The sequence below is a fragment of the Penicillium vulpinum genome (assembly GCF_028829585.1).
Source record: "Penicillium vulpinum strain IBT 29486 chromosome Unknown utg000001l_segment0_segment0, whole genome shotgun sequence".
Lineage (NCBI taxonomy): Eukaryota > Fungi > Ascomycota > Eurotiomycetes > Eurotiales > Aspergillaceae > Penicillium > Penicillium vulpinum.
The window spans coordinates 3,723,035-3,745,465 of NW_026643241.1; the positions used below are offsets into that span (position 1 = coordinate 3,723,035).

At 46.4% G+C, this 22,431-nt stretch overlaps 8 protein-coding genes across 8 annotated transcripts; 2 read left to right on the plus strand and 6 right to left on the minus strand.

Moving 5' to 3' along the window:
- Positions 1-356: 356 nt before the first annotated feature.
- On the plus strand, positions 357-722 carry N7479_001345 (uncharacterized protein; the record flags this gene model as incomplete). Its single annotated transcript, XM_057249042.1, has 1 exon — positions 357-722. One exon carries the CDS (start codon positions 357-359, stop codon positions 720-722), a length of 366 nt encoding a protein of 121 aa, XP_057113474.1.
- A 645-nt stretch (positions 723-1,367) lies between these two features.
- On the minus strand, positions 1,368-2,329 carry N7479_001346 (uncharacterized protein; the record flags this gene model as incomplete). The annotated part of the gene is made up of 4 exons (XM_057249043.1): positions 1,368-1,495; positions 1,558-1,732; positions 1,788-1,913; positions 2,063-2,329. 4 exons carry the CDS (start codon positions 2,327-2,329, stop codon positions 1,368-1,370), a joined length of 696 nt encoding a protein of 231 aa, XP_057113475.1.
- Positions 2,330-3,504: 1,175 nt separating this feature from the next.
- On the minus strand, positions 3,505-4,113 carry N7479_001347 (oxidase ustYa family protein; the record flags this gene model as incomplete). The annotated part of the gene is made up of 3 exons (XM_057249044.1): positions 3,505-3,831; positions 3,903-4,030; positions 4,092-4,113. 3 exons carry the CDS (start codon positions 4,111-4,113, stop codon positions 3,505-3,507), a joined length of 477 nt encoding a protein of 158 aa, XP_057113476.1.
- A 1,314-nt stretch (positions 4,114-5,427) lies between these two features.
- Positions 5,428-7,118, minus strand: N7479_001348 (sugar porter family MFS transporter; the record flags this gene model as incomplete). Its single annotated transcript, XM_057249045.1, has 3 exons — positions 5,428-6,116; positions 6,173-6,963; positions 7,021-7,118. 3 exons carry the CDS (start codon positions 7,116-7,118, stop codon positions 5,428-5,430), a joined length of 1,578 nt encoding a protein of 525 aa, XP_057113477.1.
- A 1,376-nt stretch (positions 7,119-8,494) lies between these two features.
- On the minus strand, positions 8,495-10,557 carry N7479_001349 (putative manganese ion homeostasis (Fr); the record flags this gene model as incomplete). Its single annotated transcript, XM_057249046.1, has 2 exons — positions 8,495-10,153; positions 10,231-10,557. The coding sequence occupies 2 exons, from the start codon at positions 10,555-10,557 to the stop codon at positions 8,495-8,497; spliced, it is 1,986 nt and encodes a 661-aa protein (XP_057113478.1).
- A 689-nt stretch (positions 10,558-11,246) lies between these two features.
- N7479_001350 (cation diffusion facilitator family transporter) lies at positions 11,247-12,999 on the minus strand (the record flags this gene model as incomplete). The annotated part of the gene is made up of 4 exons (XM_057249047.1): positions 11,247-12,620; positions 12,681-12,767; positions 12,818-12,864; positions 12,921-12,999. 4 exons carry the CDS (start codon positions 12,997-12,999, stop codon positions 11,247-11,249), a joined length of 1,587 nt encoding a protein of 528 aa, XP_057113479.1.
- A 2,451-nt stretch (positions 13,000-15,450) lies between these two features.
- On the minus strand, positions 15,451-16,530 carry N7479_001351 (putative glycosyl hydrolase; the record flags this gene model as incomplete). The annotated part of the gene is made up of 1 exon (XM_057249048.1): positions 15,451-16,530. One exon carries the CDS (start codon positions 16,528-16,530, stop codon positions 15,451-15,453), a length of 1,080 nt encoding a protein of 359 aa, XP_057113480.1.
- Positions 16,531-20,686: 4,156 nt separating this feature from the next.
- Positions 20,687-22,365, plus strand: N7479_001352 (putative MFS multidrug transporter; the record flags this gene model as incomplete). Its single annotated transcript, XM_057249049.1, has 3 exons — positions 20,687-20,869; positions 20,925-21,742; positions 21,795-22,365. The coding sequence occupies 3 exons, from the start codon at positions 20,687-20,689 to the stop codon at positions 22,363-22,365; spliced, it is 1,572 nt and encodes a 523-aa protein (XP_057113481.1).
- Positions 22,366-22,431: the final 66 nt, after the last annotated feature.

Below are 22,431 nucleotides of genomic sequence, written 5' to 3' on the forward strand. Positions count from 1 at the left end.
ACTTTTCAACCCTAAATAGTGGTATTTGGCTAAAAAAAGGGGAATCCCATCGAAAATGGCCCACCCAGTCTCATTGAACTCGCTAGGAACTTCCTAACCTGTAATGCCATCCAAACGGGGGCATTATTCAAAGGGGTACGAGAATCTATAGGGAAAGATGCGCATATCAATTCCCTATAAATACTTGGCATCTTAACCACCTAAAATCTATTTTTCATCGACGTCAATCGAACTTCAAAATCTCCAAACACATTTCAACCTTCCAACTTCCAGCCTACGAATAATTGTGAGATATCAAAGCTACCCGGTTAGATTTACACCCAGTATACACAGGCTAATTATATCTAGTCTTCGATATGAGGTTCAGTATCGCTCAGACAGTCCTGGCTGTTGCATTAGCTGCAGTAGTCAGTGGGTTGACTATCAATCCCGAGGCTACAAAGCGAGAGGTCGAAGGATCTGGAAAACCGGAGCCGGCCTGGGTCTGGTCTTCATCCTCCAAGAGAGAGGTGGAAGGGTCTGGAAAGCCGGAGCCAGCTTGGGTTTGGTCTTCATCTTCCAAGAGAGAGGTGGAAGTGTCTACAAAGCCAGAGCCAGCTTGGGTCTGGTCCTCATCCTCCAAGAGAGAGATTGAAGGGTCTACAAAGCCGGAGCCGGCCTGGGTGTGGTCTTCCTCCTCGAAGCGAGAATTTGAAGAGCTTGCAAAGCCCGAGGTCGCGTAGCCAAACTGGGTCGGCCAAGGAAAAAATTATTTTTTGATTGCAATGGAAGTGGGATATTGTGTGTACCTAAATTGATCTGTCTTCATTTCTAAATCAAATCTCATATAACATTTCGGGTTCTGCATAAAGTACTGGGATAATTGGGTTAAGACTATAATTCAGCTTATAATTATGCAACCGCATTTATTAATAGATCAATATGCCCAGGTGGGACACATCTGTTCCCAAGAAAATGATCTCAATAGCATCGGAAGCACCGAAGGACCCAGGAATTACAACCCTCTTAGCATGATTTACGTATAAGATTACTTAAATTAAATATGGGGGAAAAAAACAACTGATACATCATATCTTTCAATCAAGACACCTTAATTTAATTCTGGGCAAATATTATACAAAAAGAACCCTAGGCATCGTTTGATTGCTCAAGAATTGTGCTATCAGTACACAGCACGCGTAGTACATCTACCCGAAGAAAGAAGTGCGGATTGGATATCAGATATGATGGGACAAAGAAATTTAACTGAATTCTAGTAGCCTGCTTCAATATTATAATTTTTGTAGATCGACTGCCTTGCCTGATGAGCTGCCAACTCAGCCTCGGCACTACCACCCATACAAAGAGCCAGCCTTGATTCCTCACTATCAGCCAAGGAAATCATGCTGCCAGGTCAGATTGTATTTTCTCTCCTGTTCAATCTGAAACTGACGCAGTAGCTCGAAATCAATACAGTCATGCTGAACTCCCCAGCCAGTAACCGAAGTAGCATGCCCTGTAGAAATCAAAGGATTAGATTAGTTCGAATAATACATAACAAAAAAGGGTTGAATTTACCATTTCCAACTTTGATCGGACTTGATCCCTCTATTATGAGATCTCCTCCACACGAGATCGCTTGCCGGAGATATTCAAAGCAATGCAGGACATGTAGATTCCATTTGACCGCATCGTGTTCGGTATCGAGGTCGACACCGTCCCGAGCCTGCCAGAACTGAAAGCGAACCATGTTCTGTTATTTAGCGTTAGAAAAATCTTTAATTCAGATATGCCAGTCTCAAACGCACTAAACAGTGAAGCTGGTGAAGGATTGAGATCACGTAGAAATCGTGTTTTGGGGGATCGGTTTCGTTTGGATGATCGAATGGCGCGACGATGCCCTCGGGCAACCCCCACCTGTCAGGGTCCTCGATCTAGACGGCATCATGACCTGTAATTAAAAATGTGAGTAAACAAGCCAATGTGAAGGGAAGAGTTTTATCATCTCACCAGCTACTAGCTCATCCCAATGGTGATCTACCTCTCTCGAATTTCCAATATATCTGTCATCGGGTTGAAATACCCTCCTCACTGGTTTAAACACATCCTCTGGAATAGGGGTGAGCGTGCCGAGCGGGAACTTGCCATTAATTGCGGGTGCTGTAGTAGATAATTTCCAACAGAGAACTGTGGTCGTAGTCCACCCAGTTGCAAGGATTGAGATCACAATGTATAGGAGAAGATTCCAATGCCTATGGTCTTCAGGCACTGGAGGTGGTATATCTTCTCCGTCGTTGTGGTTTATTTCTCGGTATTTCAAATCGGAATCTCTTAGATTCGAAGCCCGCATGATGTTAGTCCGCAAAGAAAGTAGAGAATCAGAGCGAAAGAAAAAGGGAGTTGTGCCGAATAGAGGAGCCAAATGAGTAAGAGCTGCAGCAATATTGGTAAGATACTAATTTTGCATTTTCAGGTCATTGCTACTTAGAACTGCCTCATTTCTCCTTGGCTAATCCAGTTGCGTCAGACCTCATCGGAATAAAGCACAGGCAAGACACACAGAGAGAAAACAAGGGGTATTGCGGACGGTATTGCGGACGATATGCGGGGAAGACAGAGACACCGCAGGTTTCATGGCATATTCGGTGAAATACCACATTGAATGCAACATATGTAGGGGGTCTCAAAACGCAGTCACTTGTGAATATTCATAGATCTGGCCAGAGGAGATGTGCAGTGCCGATCTTTGACTAGACTGGAGTTTAGCTTTTGTGAAGATTAGATGACATGCATATGCACATGTATGCTATATTGTTGTTGTACTGGTTCAATGTCGCAGAAAGACACCAGGCAAAGGTGTAGGGCCTTTCCTACCCGAATGCCTCCAACCTCCCAAGTGGTCTAGACGGACTCCAGGGCTAAGCTGTGGAACTACGTACAAAAGAGCCCGACCGTAGAAAATCACTACGTAAATGCATGTTTGACCGACATATTGCCCGAAACGTTGCTTTGGCCTAAAGAGTCATACATAGACAAACGCCCGACCAAAAAAGACCGTACATATAGAATCGACGGTTCATACTTGAGATGAAGTCTGCTTGGTAGATATTTCCAACAAGAATAACCCGCGGTAGTGAAAAATGCCCCACTATTCTTCCTTGCGGGAAAAAAAAATGAAATGGACGGGCAGCGATTCGAACGCTGGACTTTTCGCATGCAAAGCGAACACTCTACCAACTGAGTTACGCGCCCAATTGATACTGTGTAAGTTATGTCCAAGGCAAGGGCTTCCAGATTTCCAGATATGAAATGTCCTAATGCAGTAGACTACATAAATATTATAAGACGCTACGATTGCAGGACGCAAGGAACTAAAGAAAAATACTATATACACTCGAGATAATTATTACTGTATTTAATTCGGCAAATATTGCAAGTTTAGAACCTCGAATTTCCCATTTCACATTCTCAGATACTAAACCTAACCACATAGGAAATTCCAGCCGAGCCTATAGATCTATTTTCTCAATGACCATGTCCAGCATGCAGACTCTCATCGAAATCATTCCTGTCGGCAGGTGTGTGCGTAAGTTTGCCACCAGTATACCCCGATCCATACACCTTATTCGACCGATGCTCATACGCCCAAGCAAAGATCTTATCGAAATCTCGGCACTGATGGGTCGCTCCCATACCGTTGATTCCTACCTGGGTCATTGGCTCGAAAGTAGGGTCTGCATGGCACATGAGAGCCTGTCGGATATAGTCAAGACAGTGGTCGCGGTGGAAGACGACTTCTTCTGCGTCCATGTCTTGCAAGGAGGAGGGGTAATAGGCGAATCGGAGGAAGTTCTACACGAATGGTTAAATATTTTATGAATATGGAGGATCCGTTATGAATAATCCAAATTTGAAATTCGTACCAGACAGTGTAGCTGGTGAAAGACTGATACGCCGTAGACTAGTGCTGTCTCTGGGTTATTTGGGGCGGGTAGGGACTCGGGGAGGTTCTTTGCGGCTGCGATTGGAAGTTCGATGATACCATCACCAGCTGATAGATAATTGGTTAGTTTTGATCATATTTCTTAACTGAAAGGAAAGGTTGCACTCACGGGGAGAAAGCCGTTTCCACATCTCATCTGTCCTGTTTGATGGTGGTCCGCCGAAATATGAATGAGGTTGGAATGTAACCCGGCTTGTATATTGCACTATGGTTTAGAAAACTCTTGGTTAGCCGGTTCCTTTTTTTAGCCTTTTTTGCGAGAGAAGGGTTTTGTCCTCACGGTCTTCCTCGAACTTGGTTGTCCACGAGTCTGTACTGCAATGACAATCCTCTGTAATCCTAGAAAATATGCCAGTAGCCGACAGGCCTATGGTAACAAGAAACAGAAGAACATTGAGAGCGATTAGCCAATTCCGAGAATTGCAAATCTGCCCTCCCAGAAACGAGGAAGATTCTCCGGACTGGTAGTTCCAAGGTTCGGCGCGAGGAAGTAGTGCTGAGTTCGAATCACTTCCACCTGACTCGAGAGAGGAGTCCTCGTGAGACTGGAAATTTTCATGCGCGGCCATTGTAATGCTGGAGTGAGGAAACAAGACTTGCCATCAAGTAGAAAGAATAGAGGGATGGTGATGGGTTTGGGGGTATTGGTTTCCAAAATGTACACTTATAGGTAGGAGCATACACACCAAAACAATGGAATGAATGGATTCTGCAAGTGGTCCAATCACTTGGGTCAATTGATACATTATGTGCTATGTTCATGTAGGAAATAGTAGCCGATACAGACGATTTATGCAGCTACAGTGCCTGTATCTGCGTGGTATCGTCATGCATGATACGATTATTATTACTATGTAGTACTTTGAATTCATTATTAGTAGCTAGTAGATCGAGTTTCTGTATATTGCAGAGCATCCTGGATTTGATCTATCTCGGTATTACTAGATCTATGTATAATTGTTTAAGCTCTGGTATTCATGTAGAAAACGTTGGGCGCCTGGTTGTTGCCTGACACCTCAGGCTAGACTGCCTGTTTATTTGCTTGTAGTGTGAAGGCTCCTTCCTTAGTCTCCCTCTGTGTCTTCTCTTCCGGTTCTCTGTTAGCTCGTAATACCATAGGGTTGACTGCATCATTGGTCTTTTCTTAGAAGAGAAAAGAAGACACACATAAGAACCACTTATAGGGGGAAAAACAAAAGGATTATGCCCATATAGCCTACATTAACTAGCCAACCATGTATGCGGCATTTCTCTTACTCTAAAGATACGAATAAAGAATTTCAAACCAGATTGAAATAAAAATCATCATATTCCATAGATATCACAATAATAAATAAGAGAATCAAGCCCATAGAACCATTGAGTTAAAATAAAAGCGCTCAAAGCAGACCCAAGCGTCCACAAAACCAGAAAGAAAATCGTAAAAACATCCCAAAACATCAAGCTCAAACATCAGTCTTGGCCTCAACGCTCTCAAGATGCATAGCACCCTCAGACCTCTTCTCCCCAGCATCAATCTCAAGCTGCTCGAGATTATAGTTTGCCGAAGGAACCCATCCAACCGAGTTCCAAGCACGGGGCACCTTAGCATAAAGCTCATCAACCTGCTCCAGCGAAAGGCCCTTAGTCTCATAAATGCAAGTGTAAACAAACACGGCACAAATAAAGCAGAATCCACCCCAGATAAAGAAAACCTTAGACTGGAGGTTGGCATTTCCAGGCCCGCTGTTGACCATGTACGGCGTGGCGTAGGCAATAGCCCAGTTGAGCAGCCAGTTGGTGGCGGTGGTGATGGAAAGACACTTGGCACGAGCCTTGAGGGGGTACAGTTCACCGGTCACGACCCAGGCAACGGGGCCCCAGGAACTGGCGAAGAAGAAGATGTAGATGCAGACGAAGGCGATGAGGACCTTGTTCGAGACTTCGGAGTTGATGGCTGTGCCGACGATCGCGACGATGAGTTGCGAGACGCACATTCCCACGGCGCCGAACAGGAGGAGGGGGCGGCGACCCCATTTCTCGACCATGTAGAGACCCGGGAATGTGGAGATCACGTTGATGATGTTGGTTATCAGGGTGATCACGAAGGAGTTTTGGATGCCGGAGTTTTGGAAGAAGGTTGTGCCGTAGTAGACTGTGTTTTGTTAGTGATGTGTTGAAAGGATCATTGGTTGGAATGGGGAAACATACAGATGAAGTTGACACCGGCGAGCTGTTGCAGACCCTGGACAGCACAACCAGTTGCCAGACGCTTGCCAAGGGATCCACGGACGATCTCAAGGTAGGTAGCCTTTCCGAGACGCATTTCGAACTCGTGGTTTGCCTGGATTTCAGCGAGTTCAGCAATGAGAGCGGGGTCGTTGACGTCCATGCGGCGGACGCGAGCGAGGGCCTTAGTGGCATCTTCGTAGCGGTCCTGCTTAATCAAGAAGCGGGGAGTCTCGGGGAGGAGCAGCATGCCTACGACGAGGATGATAGCCCAGGCGAATTGGATGGAGATAGGGATTCTGTAGCACCCAGTGTCATCACGGTCCTTGGTGGAGTTATTGACGATAGCAGCAAGGAGAAGACCGAATGTGATCGCGAGCTGGTAGGCGCCAACGACGGTACCGCGGATCCATTTGGGTGCTGTCTCGGACTGGTAGAGGGGGATAGTGGCAGAGAGAAGACCGACGCCCAGACCGGCGAAGAAGCGGCCGGCGACGAAGAGGGGGATGGAGGTTGCGGCGGTTTGGAGGATGACACCGAAGACGAAGACGAAGCACTCCATGATCATGCCCATTCGGCGGCCGAATTTATCGGCGATGGGGGCGGCGCCGAGGGCACCGAAGAATGTGCCTGCTGAGAGCAGAGAGACAATCATTGATGATTCTGAGGATGTGACATCAGGCAGGTTGTCTGTGGGGTTGATGTAGCCGGTCGAGAACATCTCGCGCCATTTCTTCATGGCGAGGATACCGCTGATGGTACCGGTGTCATATCTAGATGGTGCTTGTTAGACCTGGAGTAATAGGAGTATAGATGTGTGAGGTACATACCCAAAGAGAACACCACCGAATGCAACGAACAATCCAATCATGATTGCCGGGGCAGCAGAGCCCACGGCATCATCTGGCCTCTTCAAAGCGAAGCCCATTGTGAATGTGGTCAGATGGAAGGAAGTTTGATCTAAGTGTGTATGTGTTGAGTGTGAAGATCACAGTAGGGAAGGGTTGAAAGAGGTAGAGTAGGTAGAGTAGGTAGAGTATTAGAGTAGTAGAGTAGTAGAGTAGTAGAGTAGGTTGAAGGAAGTAGAATAAGTAGAGTAATGAAGAAAGTGAAAACCTGGGGGTCAATGGTCTTCTATTTGTACTTCTCCATGAAACCCCCAAACCACATGGGGGAAATATGCCAACAAATTGCCGAAAACAGCCCCAAGCCTATAGAAGGCGAAAAACCCCCCAGAATAGCATATTCCCCCCACCCCATCCATTCGGACATCTGGATGTTTTGGGGAGGACTAGTCTGTGGAGATGCCAAATGCAGTTAGTGTCTTACTTTGTCATCGGAAAATTGGCTTTCGCGCCGAACCGACTTTGTTTTTCCCCCAGGTTTTTCCCAAGGTTTTGCCCTGAACATTGTATCTACATACGATACAAAAACTACAATGTTATAGATATACTAGTAAAATGTATGAAATGTACATACTACATAGTATTGCGTTTATATAATATTTGTGTTACAAAAATAGTTACATACCACATGACAGCCGAAAACGGGGGAGACCCGAGTTGAGACAATGCCGATCGGTAATCGGCGTGCCGCATCTGGGGGAAAAGGAAGCGGGATTTTTCTCTCTCACATGATTCTATGGGTTTTATATCTGAAATTAGTTGAGTCATTGGTATAGAGTAACTAGTTGAGTTCCTAGATCACATACAATATAGTACAAAATATTATTTAGACTGGATAGTATATTGTAAATTCAAATCCTCATCTTTTCCCCTCCAAATTTCCCCAGACATGGATTGCATACCCCAAGATTTCCGTAACCAGGAATGATCAGAATATGGTGTTCACCGGCGTACAATTTGAGAGAAAAAGCATGGAAAAAGACACTAATTTCCCCAAGTCTCACTATTCCAAGGCCCAAAACAATCTCGGGGAAAAATTAAGCAAAAAGCTTCAACGGGTCCCGTGCAGCTATTTTTCCCGAGTCGCGGATTGGACAGACAGCCCGAAGTCCCCGGAGCTTTCCCGAGGTTAGTCAGTCCCGGCGAATCGTCGGCGACACTTGACTGTCGGTATCGGGCTCTTTGAATAAAAACGTGCCGGTCAGGTGGTTTTGCCAAGAAGTGGAGTATTTCAATGTAGCATTTTGAGCTCTAGCCCGTACTTTTTCCCTATTGTTATCCCGGGGTGCTAGGAAAAGGTCACACGATCACACTAAGACTACGCCCAAATTCGGCATGCTCCGGCAAAATGCTTGTCTATTATGTTTTGATGCTCGCTGAAAAAAAAAGACTGGACTAGCTACCAGCGCCAGATCAGGATGAAATACACAATCAGCACCACTTGCGCCACAAACTTAATAGAATGGTACAGATCCCGGGCGATGAGGGACACCGTGGAGCGGGGACCGGTAGCCAAGGCGGGACGCCATGCAGCCTTCTCCTTGGAAGTAACGCCTCCAAAGTCATCGTCTATACCCCGATAAGGATCTTGCGGGGATTTAGCGCCGGGGTAGCGGGGGAAGGCTGCCATGCCATTGCGACTGGCCAAGCCACCCGCCGATGAGGGGGTAGAGCTGGACGCACCGGAGGTCTGGTGCTGGTGATGTGGGAGAGAGCGGCGCTCGGTGAGGGGGAGAATGGCGCCGGATGGGGATGGTTCTGGGGTGTAGAGGACGCAGTATATAGAACGGAGGAGGAGGATGGAGGCGCTAAGGCCGAGGATAGTAAGGTAATAGAGGAAGATGCCCAGCTGGTCGGGGAGGAGACAGAGGTGGTTTTGGATAGTGGGTGGTGATCCGTCTTGGATCGCTTTGCCAGTCTTGGGGTCGATTGGATTCCACAGACTGGTGAGCACAAAGCCCGGGCGACGCACTCCCATCGCCCAGGAAATGCTTTTCACTGTAATTTCATCGGGCGAGCCGTTGAATTCCCGATGGGACACTTCACAGTAGTCATGATCGTCGCCGGAATACACCTGGACGACGTTGGGTCCTGCCTTGGAAACCAATTCGGTGGAAATGGTCTGCGTGAGGACATTCTGGTACTGATATCCTCCGGCAATTCTCAGAGAGTTAGGTTCGTCCTCTGTCAGTTCCTCGTCTGATGGAGTTGGCGGGTAGTGTTCGCGGAGATGACCACAGGGAGTCGCTGGCTTGCGGTAGAGAGGGACGTGAGTGAGAATAATAGTAGGAAGCCCAACGCCTGCTGACTGGGGCTTTTGGTGGATGTTAGGCTCGACAGCGTCAACAATACGATAATCGAACACATTATGCCCTTCACTCTGGTTTTGGAACGTTCGCAGTTCGTCCGTCTCTGCCTTGGCCTTGTAAATAGCCATCTTATCCAGGAAGTCATCTGCGTCTTTCCAGATCGGGCGCTGGAGACGGTTTTCATCGCTGGCGGTCGGAGAACTACCCGTCAACGGATCAGGCTGGTCCATCGCGCTCAGCGAGGGAGTGTCTACTGAAACAAAGGTGTGGTTCCCAATAACATCGACGCGGTTGGGGTTTCCAAAGAAGGACTCAAATCGATCACGGACGGGTTCCTGGATGCCGTTACCGAACCCAAGATCGTGATTGCCAGGTAGACTAGCAATCATTTTGCGCCCTCGTCCATCGACAGGTGGCTTCACGGATGTTACCCACGGGTCCAAGAAGATTTTAACAAATCGCTTGTACTCCTTCTTCCAAAAGGTGTCCTTGTACTTCTTCCACCGCTGTTCGGGGCTGCTAGTTGTAGCCGTGGCCCATTCTCTACCACCGTCGAAAAGGTCACCAAGAAACAGCACTGAGTCCGGCTCGAGGAAATCTTGTATCAAAGAAAATGACCGTCGCATATATTGGTCGGTGTATTTGACCGTCAACGTCGACACAGGCCATGGTCGACCGGGGTAAGTGTGGGGATCAACGAGTTGGGGGTCGGCGATAAAGGCAATGTGGTGTGGTGTGGCGCCTTGAGGCTAGAGAGACATCCAATTGTTAGTACCAAATAAGGCAAGCAGAATGAGTTGCGACAGGTATGCCACTCCCAACTTACCCATTCTTCCCAGCTATCCCAAAGGCATTGGTTGATGCTGTCTTGGAATACCGTCCGTTCACCCCACCGAATCGAGAATATCCACAGCAAAATAATGGCGTTGGGTATCGTAAAGATACGTTTGACAAGGTTAACTGTTCTTGCCTTGATCCCCTCACTCTCCTGGTTTCTGCCCATTTCCCGAATAACACTCCCGGGCAGCCATTGTTTTGCTGAGGGAATGCAGTCCCAGGCGCGACTGAGAATATTTTGCGATGTTGACGACTGATTTTGGTTGAAGGAGGGAAGGGAAGAAGCGCCCGTGTTGCGTGGGTAGGCGAATGTCATGTTTGGTTTAGCTTGACAGCAAGACTAAATTAAGTGACAAGGTGGCTCGACCCCGGACGAAACGGGGTTGATGTTCAATAAAAGGAATGACTGGTCATGCTCTGAGCATACGACTGAAAAGAACAAATCAAAGGAATGAAATATGAAGGATCAAAAAAGGAAAAAGTTCATAACATGGTGTTCAATTTGAAGACAGGGGGATTTTCAGACACGCAATTGTTTTAAGCTTTGGGTCGAGATGTGTCGATCGCCAGACATGGGGTGGTCACGTGTAGACCCTTAACAGGGGTATGATCTACAATAGAAATTACTCATATACATTTCCAAGGCTGATTCGCAGGTCTTGAATTAAAGATAACAGTAGAAGTACATAAAAAAAATGCAGCTCAAAGAATACAGCAGGTCAGCGGGTCTATGTCCGCAGATACTAGGATGATATTGCATGGCATGCTTTCTCATGCATTTCCCAAAAGCAGTTGGCTGAAAGGAGAGGAGCACTTCTAAGAAAACCAGGCAATTAATATTGGGAATGAGTGACACAGGTCTATGTGAATCTGCCCGAACAAATAGGAGACGAATAAAAGATAGGGTATCTGGATAGGAACACCGTAGAGGTGGAATGTTTGAGGATCATGGTACCAAACGAGAAACGAAAGTATGTGGAAAGTCACCACATGAGGGTATTAAGTTCACTTCTTAGGGCAACACTGGCCTCCGCGGGCGCAGTTCTCGTCACACTCCAGAAGGCATGCTTGAGGGTCACCCTCCCGAACACTGGCAGCTCGGCTAGGAACATGGTCATCGGTGTCCCGAGAGGATGATGGTTGTCCATTTTCTTCGGTATCACTTTCCGGCGCAAACTCAGGTTGGATAGTCGAAGAGTGAATACCGTAGGCATGGAGACAGCGCCTCACCTGTCTGGCCAGACGCATATACCTCTCCGAGCCTTCACCCTTGATTTCGGTGTCCACTTGAAGATGGATTGAAGCAACAATCTTGGTATCGCTGAGCTGCCAAACGTGCAGATGGTGTGAGCCAATGACACCAGGAAGACCCTCAATATCCTCCTTGATGTGATCAATGCTCATACCGGCGGGCACGGCTTGAAGAAGGATACGAGAGGCGGCTTTGCACAATGGAATAGCGGATGCAAGAATGATCAGTGTGATAACGAGGGAAATGCCTGGGTCGACGTAAAAGCGCCATTTATAGTCAGTCAGCCAGATAACAAGCGCGGAAACGATCACACCAATATTTCCAAGGGCGTCTCCCATAACATGAAGGAAGACACCACGCATGTTGAGGTCGTGACTGTGGCCCTTCTTTTGGTCCTTCGGCTTAGGCTGAGCATGATTATGAGATTTGTGGACATCTTCATCGCGGGGCTTGTGGACGTGGATCGGAGCTCCTTCCTCGTCAGTGTAGTTGGTAGTGCGATCGCGGTGGCTCAGAAGACCTGAGCGCTCAGACGGAATCTCATCCTCGTCATGGCCATTCTCTGAATCCGATGATTGTTCATTTCGGTATTGGCTGGCCGCAATGATCCCTTGTCTCAGTCTCTCTGGAAGCACGGGAATATCGTCGGGGCTCACAAATCCACGGGCCGAAGTACTGTATATCCTTGGGCGGGCTTGGGTGTCGTTCCGTTTTCGGGATGGCTCTGTGGTAGAGTGGGTGATGGAGGTTTGAGGCAAGCTTGCGGGTTTGCCAAAGCCAGCAGTAGCGCCCGCCATGCTCTCACTCTGATCAGTGACCGGTGTGTGGTCATGATCGTGATCATGGTCACCTCCAGCCTCGATGTCATGATCATGGTCGTCGTGATCGTGATCGTGACTGTGGCCGTGGTCGTGGCCGCCGCCGGGTCCGTGGGAGTGGTCATGGAATAGCGCCAATCCAATGATATTGGAAGCTAGGCCGAAGCAGCCAACAATGCAGACGAATCGGGGGTTCTGCACTTCCTGGGGTTCAAACAATCGCTGAGTCGCCTCCAAGAAGATCGACATGCACAGGGCGACTAGGAATACACCATTTACCAAGGCACCAAGTGTCTCCGCTCGTTGCCACTGCATAAAGAAATCCAACTGTCAGATCGTCCTTCTCGGCTGGTATGACAATCAACTTACGCCATAGGTGTAAGTGTTGGAGCTGGTCTCGCGGTTCGCCACCTTCACGGCCCATAATCCGACACACAGGGACAAGACATCATTCAACTATTCAGGTCAGTTTCAGCCGGAGAGCAGATTCGTAGATGGTGGCGTACCATGTGGAAGGAATCGGCGACGAGCGCAAGGGAGTGGACGGCATAACCTAGGAAAGTACAGTCAGAACCCGGTCGCATACGGCCAATCTACCAATAGACGAACCAGTGATTAATTCAAGTAAGAAAAATGCTGTATCGATGACCAGCAAGATCAAGATCCTGTTCGTTTTGGATAGCCCCATGATGGTGGCTCGAGGTTTGCGGCGCTCAATCAGAGCTCCACGGAATAAAAATGGCAAGATTCTACTCAATAGGTAGAGAACCTGTAATGAAAAATGGGGAAAGGGAGTGACAGAGAGTTAGACAAAGGAGGGGTTGAAAGGGACGAAAAATAAGAGCGCCAGAGATAACCACAGGCCGCTGACGCAGTGGAGCTCGAAATGGCGAAGGGCGGAACCACCTCCCGATAGTGGCGAGACTTCTTTCAAGGTACTTCGTTATTCCGCCAATTTCCCACATGTCTCAAAACAATAGATTTACTTCAACTTAGAGCAAATTTGGCCTTCGTTATATTTTTATATTCACAGCCTGATCCTAAGAAATCTCAGGGTCCACCTGTCTTCATGATCGGCCTAGCTCTAGAGGAAATCTCCCATTGGACCGGAGCTTCATTATTGAAATTGTTTCGGCCTCCGAACCAATTCAGATTCCTTCCTATCCTCTAATCACAATATGCATTAATGTTAAAATCACATATGGTCCTATCGGTATCCTTTAAGCTCTGTGAAAGCACCCATTGAAATAGCTTCATGTGATGTTTGTACTCCGTACAGGATCGTAGCCACACCACGAATTATTATAAAATCAACTGGTTCCTGTGGGACTGATCACTGTAGCTGTGCTACGGGGGTTATGGGTATACTTTAGTTCCTCTGTTCTCTCGGTAATACCCACTTATACACCCTAACTCTCTATGTAGGGTACTCACTTCGCTAAGCTCTTGGGAAACCTCGATACCAGGATATCACGCAGTTTGAAAGCCCTAAATCGCGATTTTCCCTGTGGTATCTTTGGTCCTCTTTTATCAGCAGACGCATTGTGTACGGCCTTTTGCAATAGTAAAACCTAGAATAGTGGGGGCTCAATGAACCAATGCCTGTGCTAAATGCAAATATTCACATCTTCGCACCAACACGACGTCGGTCTAGTTTGTACACCGTACCGCAAACCACTTGGTGTGCTTTATCCCCAATGCTATATGTATACGAAATTTCTATCGCTATCACGGAGTATTGTAGAAAGAAGCAAATATATGCCGACATGTGATGAACTTTGCCTTTCATGCCTCTGTCCCTAAACTAGTCATACAAGCTATTTGACGCTATTGGTAAACCATGTGGGCTACAAGATTTATCACGTGGATGAGAACGTCAATTCCCACCGTAGCAGCGTTCTATATAGAAATACTAACTTGGTTATTCGTACTTCACGTATATTCTACTTTCCATATGACCCTAGTTCATCTGCTTGGCTTGACTAGGAAATACCTCGGCGACAATTAGCATTTTGTCTGTTGATATTCAACCATGGGTCTGTACAGCAGCAGTGAGTATGAAATTGGATGGTTTATATTTTAGATTTTGGTTAAGGGTTAACTAGTAGAAGAGATTGTATCTATAGGCTGGGTGGTAATATATATAATGTGTCCGGTTATTGCGACATGGGGGATATAGATACAAAACGGCCAAAAAATACACCAAAAGTAAAACAAGCCACCTGCACTACTTCTAGAGTAGTCTCATACATAAATAAGTAAATATAGTCCAGTTGCGACGACTGTACGGAGTACACAAATGTCCCCTATGAGAATAAGACCCATAAAAGTGGGTCCCGCCTCGTTTTCGGTTATAGTCCACATTTGGGCGAAATTTCATAACGGCCGGCTGGCCCAATGGCAAGGCGCTTGACTACGAATCAAGAGATTGCAGGTTCGATCCCTGCGTCGGTCAAATGGTTTCTTTTTTGGCTTGGTATATTTTTTTCATCTAAAAATGGCCATTGTTGGTGGTGGTGGTGGTGGAGTCGCGATGGTTGTTGTTATCAGTGCGAGCAGACATGGATTTTTTTATCAAGTGGCATATGATATGTGTAGTTAGTCTCGTCATTATTTGGATGTGAGAATAAAGTTATTGTCCTTGACATGGACAGGCCAAGATCTGCCAGAGAAGCCTTATATAGTGATCGCCATACAAAGTCTCATTCATGTATGGCTCGGATAATGTCACGATTGGCCCGATTTTCAGAACGAGCGTGCGCTATCCTTCCTGGCACGAATCTTTTAGAAGGGTTCAACTTCGTTCTTGGTAATTCCAACGCGTTAGATTTCCCCCCTTGGATGCGGTCATAATTGAATGCTTACCGGAGTTGATTCCCCAACTGCAAGGAGCCTTATCAGCAGGCGAGGCAATCGTGTAGATTATTCGGCTTCTAATCTGATTTAGACAAAGCTCTGGTTGATCAATATTTATCTATTTACAGGGTTGCACTGCGTGGGAAATAAGAAACAGGAATATATCATTGTCGACGTCACTCTCGCTATACAAAATCTATGGTAGAATTTATTTCCTCGAAGTCAACGCAACTCTAGACAACACAGCTTCGGTCTATTTAAAAGCAAACAATCCATCATCTATCTAAACAGGAGCAAGCTTCTTCCGAACCTCCAGAATTCTCTGGGTGGCAGCTGAGAACGAAGTCTCATCCAACGACCCGGCCTGCAACGCAGCAAGCAGAGCGTTATATATAGCCTCTCCCTGCGTGACATCTCTCTTAGCCGCAAGCAAGATATCAATACCAGCTTGTGCGGCCAACAATCCACGAGCAGCCTGATCACCAAACGCCTCTAGCGCTCCCGCCTCAATGGCATCAGTGATAGTGACACCCTTGAATCCAAGTCTACCCCGCAACTCATTTTGAATAATAGTCTTGCTCAGTCCAGAGGGATAGGTCGGGTCCAAAGCAGGATAAATAGCCCAGGAAGTCATGACCATGTCCACACCTGCCGCGATGGCCTGAGTATACGGTGCCATATCCACCTTGTGCAGCTCCTCAGTAGTCAAGTTAATGGTGACGGGCTGCACATCCGTATTCTCGCTTGCGCCTGCTGCACCAAGGCCAGGGAAATGCTTGGCAGATGCAATGATATTAGCTGACTGCTGTGCGCTGATAAACGCAGACCCGCATGTTCCAACGATGCGGGATGAGTTGCTGAAGGAGCGCTGGTAGGCATCGGTAAAGTCTCCAGCCTCGCGATAAACATCCAATACAGGAGCCAGATTGACGTTGTTCTTGAATTTCTCGAGGGTACTTGCGGCATCTTTGCCCATCTGTGTCGCTGCTACTTCCGGATCGGCGGCTTGGCCGATTTGCTTAGCACTTTCCACTGGTCCGCCGGCTAAGCGGCGCACTTTTCCGCCTTCTTGGTCCGTCATGATGAATAATGGACTGCCTGAATAGTACGGGCTTTGCTTATAGGTCTCCTGGAAGTTATCGATTGTGGTTGTGAGGTTGGCACCGACATTTTCGCCGAAGAGGATGATACCACCGACTTTGCCTTCCTTGATCAGGTCGAGGAGATGGGCTGGTGGCTCAAGGCCAGGGTAAGAAAAGATAACATGGTGCCCAATTTGTGCTTGAAGATCGCTAGGGGAAGCAGCCCAAGCTGAAGGGGCAAGAGCGAGGAAGAAAGGAAGAAGGTGTGTGGGAAATTTCATTTTGATTGCAGGCTGTTTAAACTGTCCAATTCGTGGCTATCGTTGCATATATACTACCCCTCGGGAATTATGAACATTTTGAGAACTCCTATTTTATCTTGAGGTAGTTTTAGATTGTCCAAATTGTTGCTGAATCAGTGGATAAATTCTTCAGTTTGTGAGGGGTGTTACATTGATTACATTGATCGCCACTGAAGATTCCTGAAAGGGTAAACACCCGCGCACGAGGTTACTATCTGACATCCGGGGCGTCCTCGGAATTTGTGGCATTTAAATTGATTGCTTCATGTCACCTTCTACATCAAAGATATATGTTTGAAAATGGGGCTTCTACAGGTATGCTAATTTACTTTGTGTAGAATGACTATCTAAACTGTATCTTACAAGTTGCAATAGATAAGCCGAGTCATGGAGTAGAAGAACTCCATCTCTCGGCTGACATAGCAAGAAAAGCCAAGGAAGAGAAGCAGAAATCGCAAATGGTGTGTTGGAAGTGAGCCCTCGGATTGAGTATCTGGAATTTCATCTCAGTGCCGAAAACCTCAAGTGCGGTTTCTTTAAAGTTCCGAATAAGAGTCTACTTGGCAACGTTCCAAGGTTCTAACCTGCAGGTGGAAAATCTTATTGCCATGAATGATCATTTTATCTGGCGCTGGGGGTTTGCCAATGATCTAGGTAGTCACATAGTATACTTTATAATGTATATGGCCAATTTCGCTTCGCCTTATTAATTGATATTACCATACATCTAGATAATTTTACCTACAGTATATGTATGTTTGGCTATATGTCCCAAAATAAAAGAACAAAACAAAAACAAACAACCAAAGGCTATGATGACCCTCGATCAAATCCTTTGCAGCAACATTTTTGCATTCCTCTATCATTCTCAATTGCTCAGCAACCTCACCTAGTCTGCCAATGACTTCCTTATTTCCGCGTGTGAAAGTAAATTTCACGTAAGGAATTTCAACAGTGTCGCAGAACTCCGTGAGATAAATTTGTACCCGGTGGAGGTTATATCTCCAGAGACGAGGGAATAAATAGTACACTACTTGGTAATTGAGAACGCCATATATAAAGTCCAACCAAGGTAAGCAATTGACGTCTATCGTCGTCCGGACTAGCTTCTGAGCAAACGAGTCGTGAAGACCCCTATCGGCGCTCGACATAGCAAAGTGACTAAGCGTAAGTTGGACGTACAACGGGACGGTGACTATATTCGAGATGAATAAGAATGCGACGCGGGAAGACTATGTCCGGATCGAGAGATAAAGCGGTCGGTAGCCGTAGCAAAACCAGAAGAACACCTGACTAGTAATTTCAAGGTAGCGATACCACTATACTGAATCTTTACGGGACGCTTGCTGTGGATCCAGTAGATATAACCATGCTAGGCGGTATAAGTTGAAATGACTTATTAAAGGTATGGGATAGTAGAGATAATTCTGGTGCTTGATAAACCACCGCGCTGCAGCGTACAAAGGCATATCGCGGTCGCAGTAGGTCGAGCGTAGGGAACCAAAAAATCGAAAAGAGATAGCGAAAAATGGCATATGTTGGATGTTCGGATGGTGCTCGGGCGAGTACGGGTCACTCCCGATTTATGATTTAGAAACCTGGTCTCTATGTCTCCCCTCGTGTTGCTTACGGAGTCGGTCAATTTCCGTATTGAAGCCATGATCCAGCCCTTCAGAGACAGGAAGTTGATGAGTAAAATACTCGTAAAACGGATAACAGCCCTGGAATTCCAATCGAGAGGTAAGTCTGGGAAATATTCCATCCGTAAGATGTTCATTCCACATTATATGGCAAAAAAACCGTAACCAAGGATTCGATATATGCTCTATGCATCTAGATGTCATTCTACTTGTTGCATCTTTTGCAGATTGAACTTCGAATTTGCGAAAAGATCGGAATAAAATTTCAGTAGTCTTTAGCATTCCTAGGTATCAACTAAATGGAATCCGTATCCCGCATCGGATTGCTTGTAGAGCAAATGCTCATCTTTTAAATGTGATTGGAATCTAGCCTTCTTGTATGGATAGCATGGACAACCATTGAGACCGTGTGAGACCTCTGGCATGAGACAGTAGGTGTCCGTTTCGCGGGAAGGTTGCCTGGGGTAGATTCCATCAAAAACGAGAGATGATACTGCAATACCTTCAGTCGCCATGATATCAAGTAGTATATCTGACATCCATGCTGTTGCTATTTCACCGAGCGATGCGGGGGTAGCAAGCTGTATGTAAGCCTTTGCAAGCTGTTCTATCTGGGCCTTATTTGTGCAATAACAAACGCCAAATCCGATCCCTTCTGGGTCACCGGCATTAGGGATCTTGTTGAAGTTTTGAAGAAGACTCCCATACAAAAATGTAATGACATGGTCTGGTCTGGATAAAACACTGTCAGAGACAATGCAAAACGTTTTTTTCCATCTTTTGTATGGACCAAAGCTGGTAAATATACTGCAAACCAGGACTAGGGATATGGAGGAAGCGTGACAGACACCGACTGAGAAACAATGATAGGGAACTGTTGTTTTCGGGTTAATCTGGATCTAAAGCTCAATAAACCCACCTAGAGTATGGTGCTCGACAAAAAGCCGAGGCGTCTTTGACGAAAAGTTGTAGGTCAAACTGTTGTATATGGAGAAAAGATTGGCAATTTCTTTTTCTTGTGCGCAAACCTTCAATCGGAAAATTTTGCAGAGATGGTCATTTCGAAAGAGAACTCTTCGGATATGAGTTCGGGAGACCAAGTCGTTCATCAGGGTAGACCATTTCCTGGTGAGGATCTTTAGATACTCCACGTCATTGTGCCGATTCTTGACACAGCAGATGAAAACAAGTCTAAACCAGTCTCTTGGTTGACATTTCCTTGAGCAATAATCCATGCGACAAGCTGAGCAACAAAATCCGCACAATTGACCACACAGCTTGTATTTGTGTGAATGGGGAAACGCGTCTGAGAGGCATTTCGTCCCGGGATTGCTAGCCAGAAAGTCATCATTCTCCTTCCCAAGCCCTTCATACTTAGCACAAAATATCGTAAGGTGCTCTTCGTCTTAATTGCAGACCATCATAGCCGTGGAAACATGTTTTGCATCATTCGATGTTTTGGCCGGAGCATCAGTTTTGAAGCGAGCTAGTGTTTCGGCAAGTTGGTCGAGAAATTGGTTCTTCAGTTCTATGCAGTATTGTTCATATTCTGGATCGGTGCCTAGCACAGTTAGATCTTCTGTGTCACCGGTTCTCTCGTCGTGTGGAGTGGGGTTGTGACTCTTCACCGGTCGCTCTGGCTTCTATCTCTTGTGTTGATTCGATGGACGGTCTGAAATTAATGCCAAAAGTATTGCATCGTCAAAGTTCTGATACATGAATATTAGATATGATATTACAAGGATGCTAGAGTATAAAAGGGACAGAATTCAAGCTTAGAACTCGCCAATCGCCCAAAAAGGCAATTCAACTTTAACGTTGAGTGTGGACAACTATTTTTGTTGTCTCTAAAGGCAAAGAGCCTCAAAGCGGGGCTAAACATGTGACTGAACATATGTACGGAGTATGTACATATATAACAGTTTGGTCACTAACCACGGCAAGAATGCTCTACATAGATCGTTGGTCAGGGCTGCCACAGGGGTAAAGTGTCAGGAGATTATTCAATTGTCAGATAAACTTGGCTGAGCAGCAAAATATCGAGCCAAAGTTCTGCGCAAAATACACGATGACAACGAGACATCACATAAAACATTTTCAATGAATCCTGAATAGTTATGTCCAATCGAAGAAGCCCCCTGAATGAGGTCGATGCTCAACGTCGTCTCCGATTTCGTCAGCCCCACTCCCCACAACTTCCTAAAGAGGAAGCCCAAAGTAGAAGTCTTGGCGCGGAGATTTAACACAGAATCTATTCTCATCCACAAATCATGTTTCTTCCTTGTGCAAGAAGTTCTACTTGTCTTCGAGAAATGGGTACTTTTCACCAGATAATACTAGTTTACTGGGTCTGGCAGTGTAGTTGTTAGGGGCGTCATCGCTTAGAAATGCCATCTACCATGGCTATAAAAATATTTACAACACCACACATACAATGGTGCACTGCTCACCTATAATCTAACACCAAGAAAAGACACGCTTTTTGATCAAGTATCATGGGCGCACGAGAGGCTTCTAGCCCGAGCGATGAGGCTTTGCCGTATCCTACGGAGCAGGCCAGGATAGATCAAGAGACTGCTGATTTGGAAAGATTGGGAAGAGAGCGCCCAAAGTGCTTTGCTGGCCCTTGGTCAGAGGTTTCTTTTTGTCTCTCCATTTTCATGTCCCAAATCCTTGCAGTAGGTCATCGACGATGGCGCTACACCATCAGGCAAAATTCTGACTTTTTACCAGGAATACTACATCTCAGGCTCAAATGTCCTCCTTCCAACGCTTGTCAAAGAGCTTGACCTTCCCGAAGCCTCCACGATATGGCCGTCTACCGCATTATCGCTGGTTGTAACCTCAACGCTCCTCATCTTCGGCAGATTAACGGATATGTTCGGTGGATATATTATTTACAGCGCAGGCGCTATTTGGCTCACTATATCATCCATCCTATGTGGCGTCTCCCAAACATGGCTGATGTTGATTATCTGCCGAGCATTGCAGGGTTTTGCTCTGGCTGCTTTCCTTCCATCGGGAATCATGATTCTTGGTAGCACATACAGACCGGGACCGAGGAAAAATATGGTCTTCAGTATCTACGGTGCATGCGCGGCATTGGGCTTCTTCGTGGGAATTTTCTTCTCTGGACTCTCCGGTGAATACCTCACCTGGAGATGGTACTTCTTCTTTGGAGCGATTCTCTCCGCTATCACAGCAGCGTTGTCACTCTTCTCTATTCCGCGCGATTATTCCGAGAAGAGAAAACTGGGCATCAGGATGGATTGGCCTGGAGCGTGTCTTTCTATTCCGGCCGCTGTACTCTTTGTTTTTGCCATTGCTGAGAGTTCCTATGCGCCACAAGGATGGAAAACACCATACATCCCTCTATTCTTCGTTCTTGGCTTCATTCTCCTTGGAGTCATGGTTTATGTGGAAGGGTGGGTCGTGGAGAACCCTCTGCTACCTGGTGACGTTTTTCGAGTCAAGTATATGCTCCCTCTGGTCATCGCTTTGCTATTTCTTTATGGTACATTGGGCATATTTTTGCTCTATGCCGTGCTTTAGTGAGTTATATCATTGTGATCTCGTTTAGACTGGTGCTGACAACATCTATAGTATGTCTGAGATAATGGGTGCTTCCCCAATGCAAATCGTGGGATGGACTGCGCCTATGGGAATTGGTGGTCTTATTCTCTCCGTGGGAGGAGGGATGATCTTCCACAAAGTCCCAGGAACGATATTGATGTTGATATCATGTCTTGGTTACGTGGGTTCTGGATTGTTTTTCGCAGTTATCCCTCTTGGCGGAAATTACTGGGCTTTCGTATTCCCGGCGATGATATGCGGCACAGTCGGCATTGACATCAGCTTCAATGTTGCCAATGTCTTCATCACTACAAACCTTCCAAAATCAAGGCAAGGCTTAGCTGGTGCATTAATCAACTGCACTCTGCACATGGGAATTTCTGTGATGCTTGGTTTTGCAGATATTGTTCATACCCAGACATCTGAGCTAGGTAGTAAAGACAGCTATAAGGCTGTCTTTTGGTATGAAACCGGACTAGCCATACTAGGCCTTCTTATTGTCGCTTTTTTCGTGCGAATCCGAGAGGCTAAGAGCGAGTTTACACTTGATGAAAGAGCAGCAATGGCAGCAGGGGGCAATGAAAGAGCTGCCGAAGTCTGACACGCTTGATACCCCTCGAGTTTGTATTTATTTAGAGATAATATTGGCATTTTATCTATACAATTT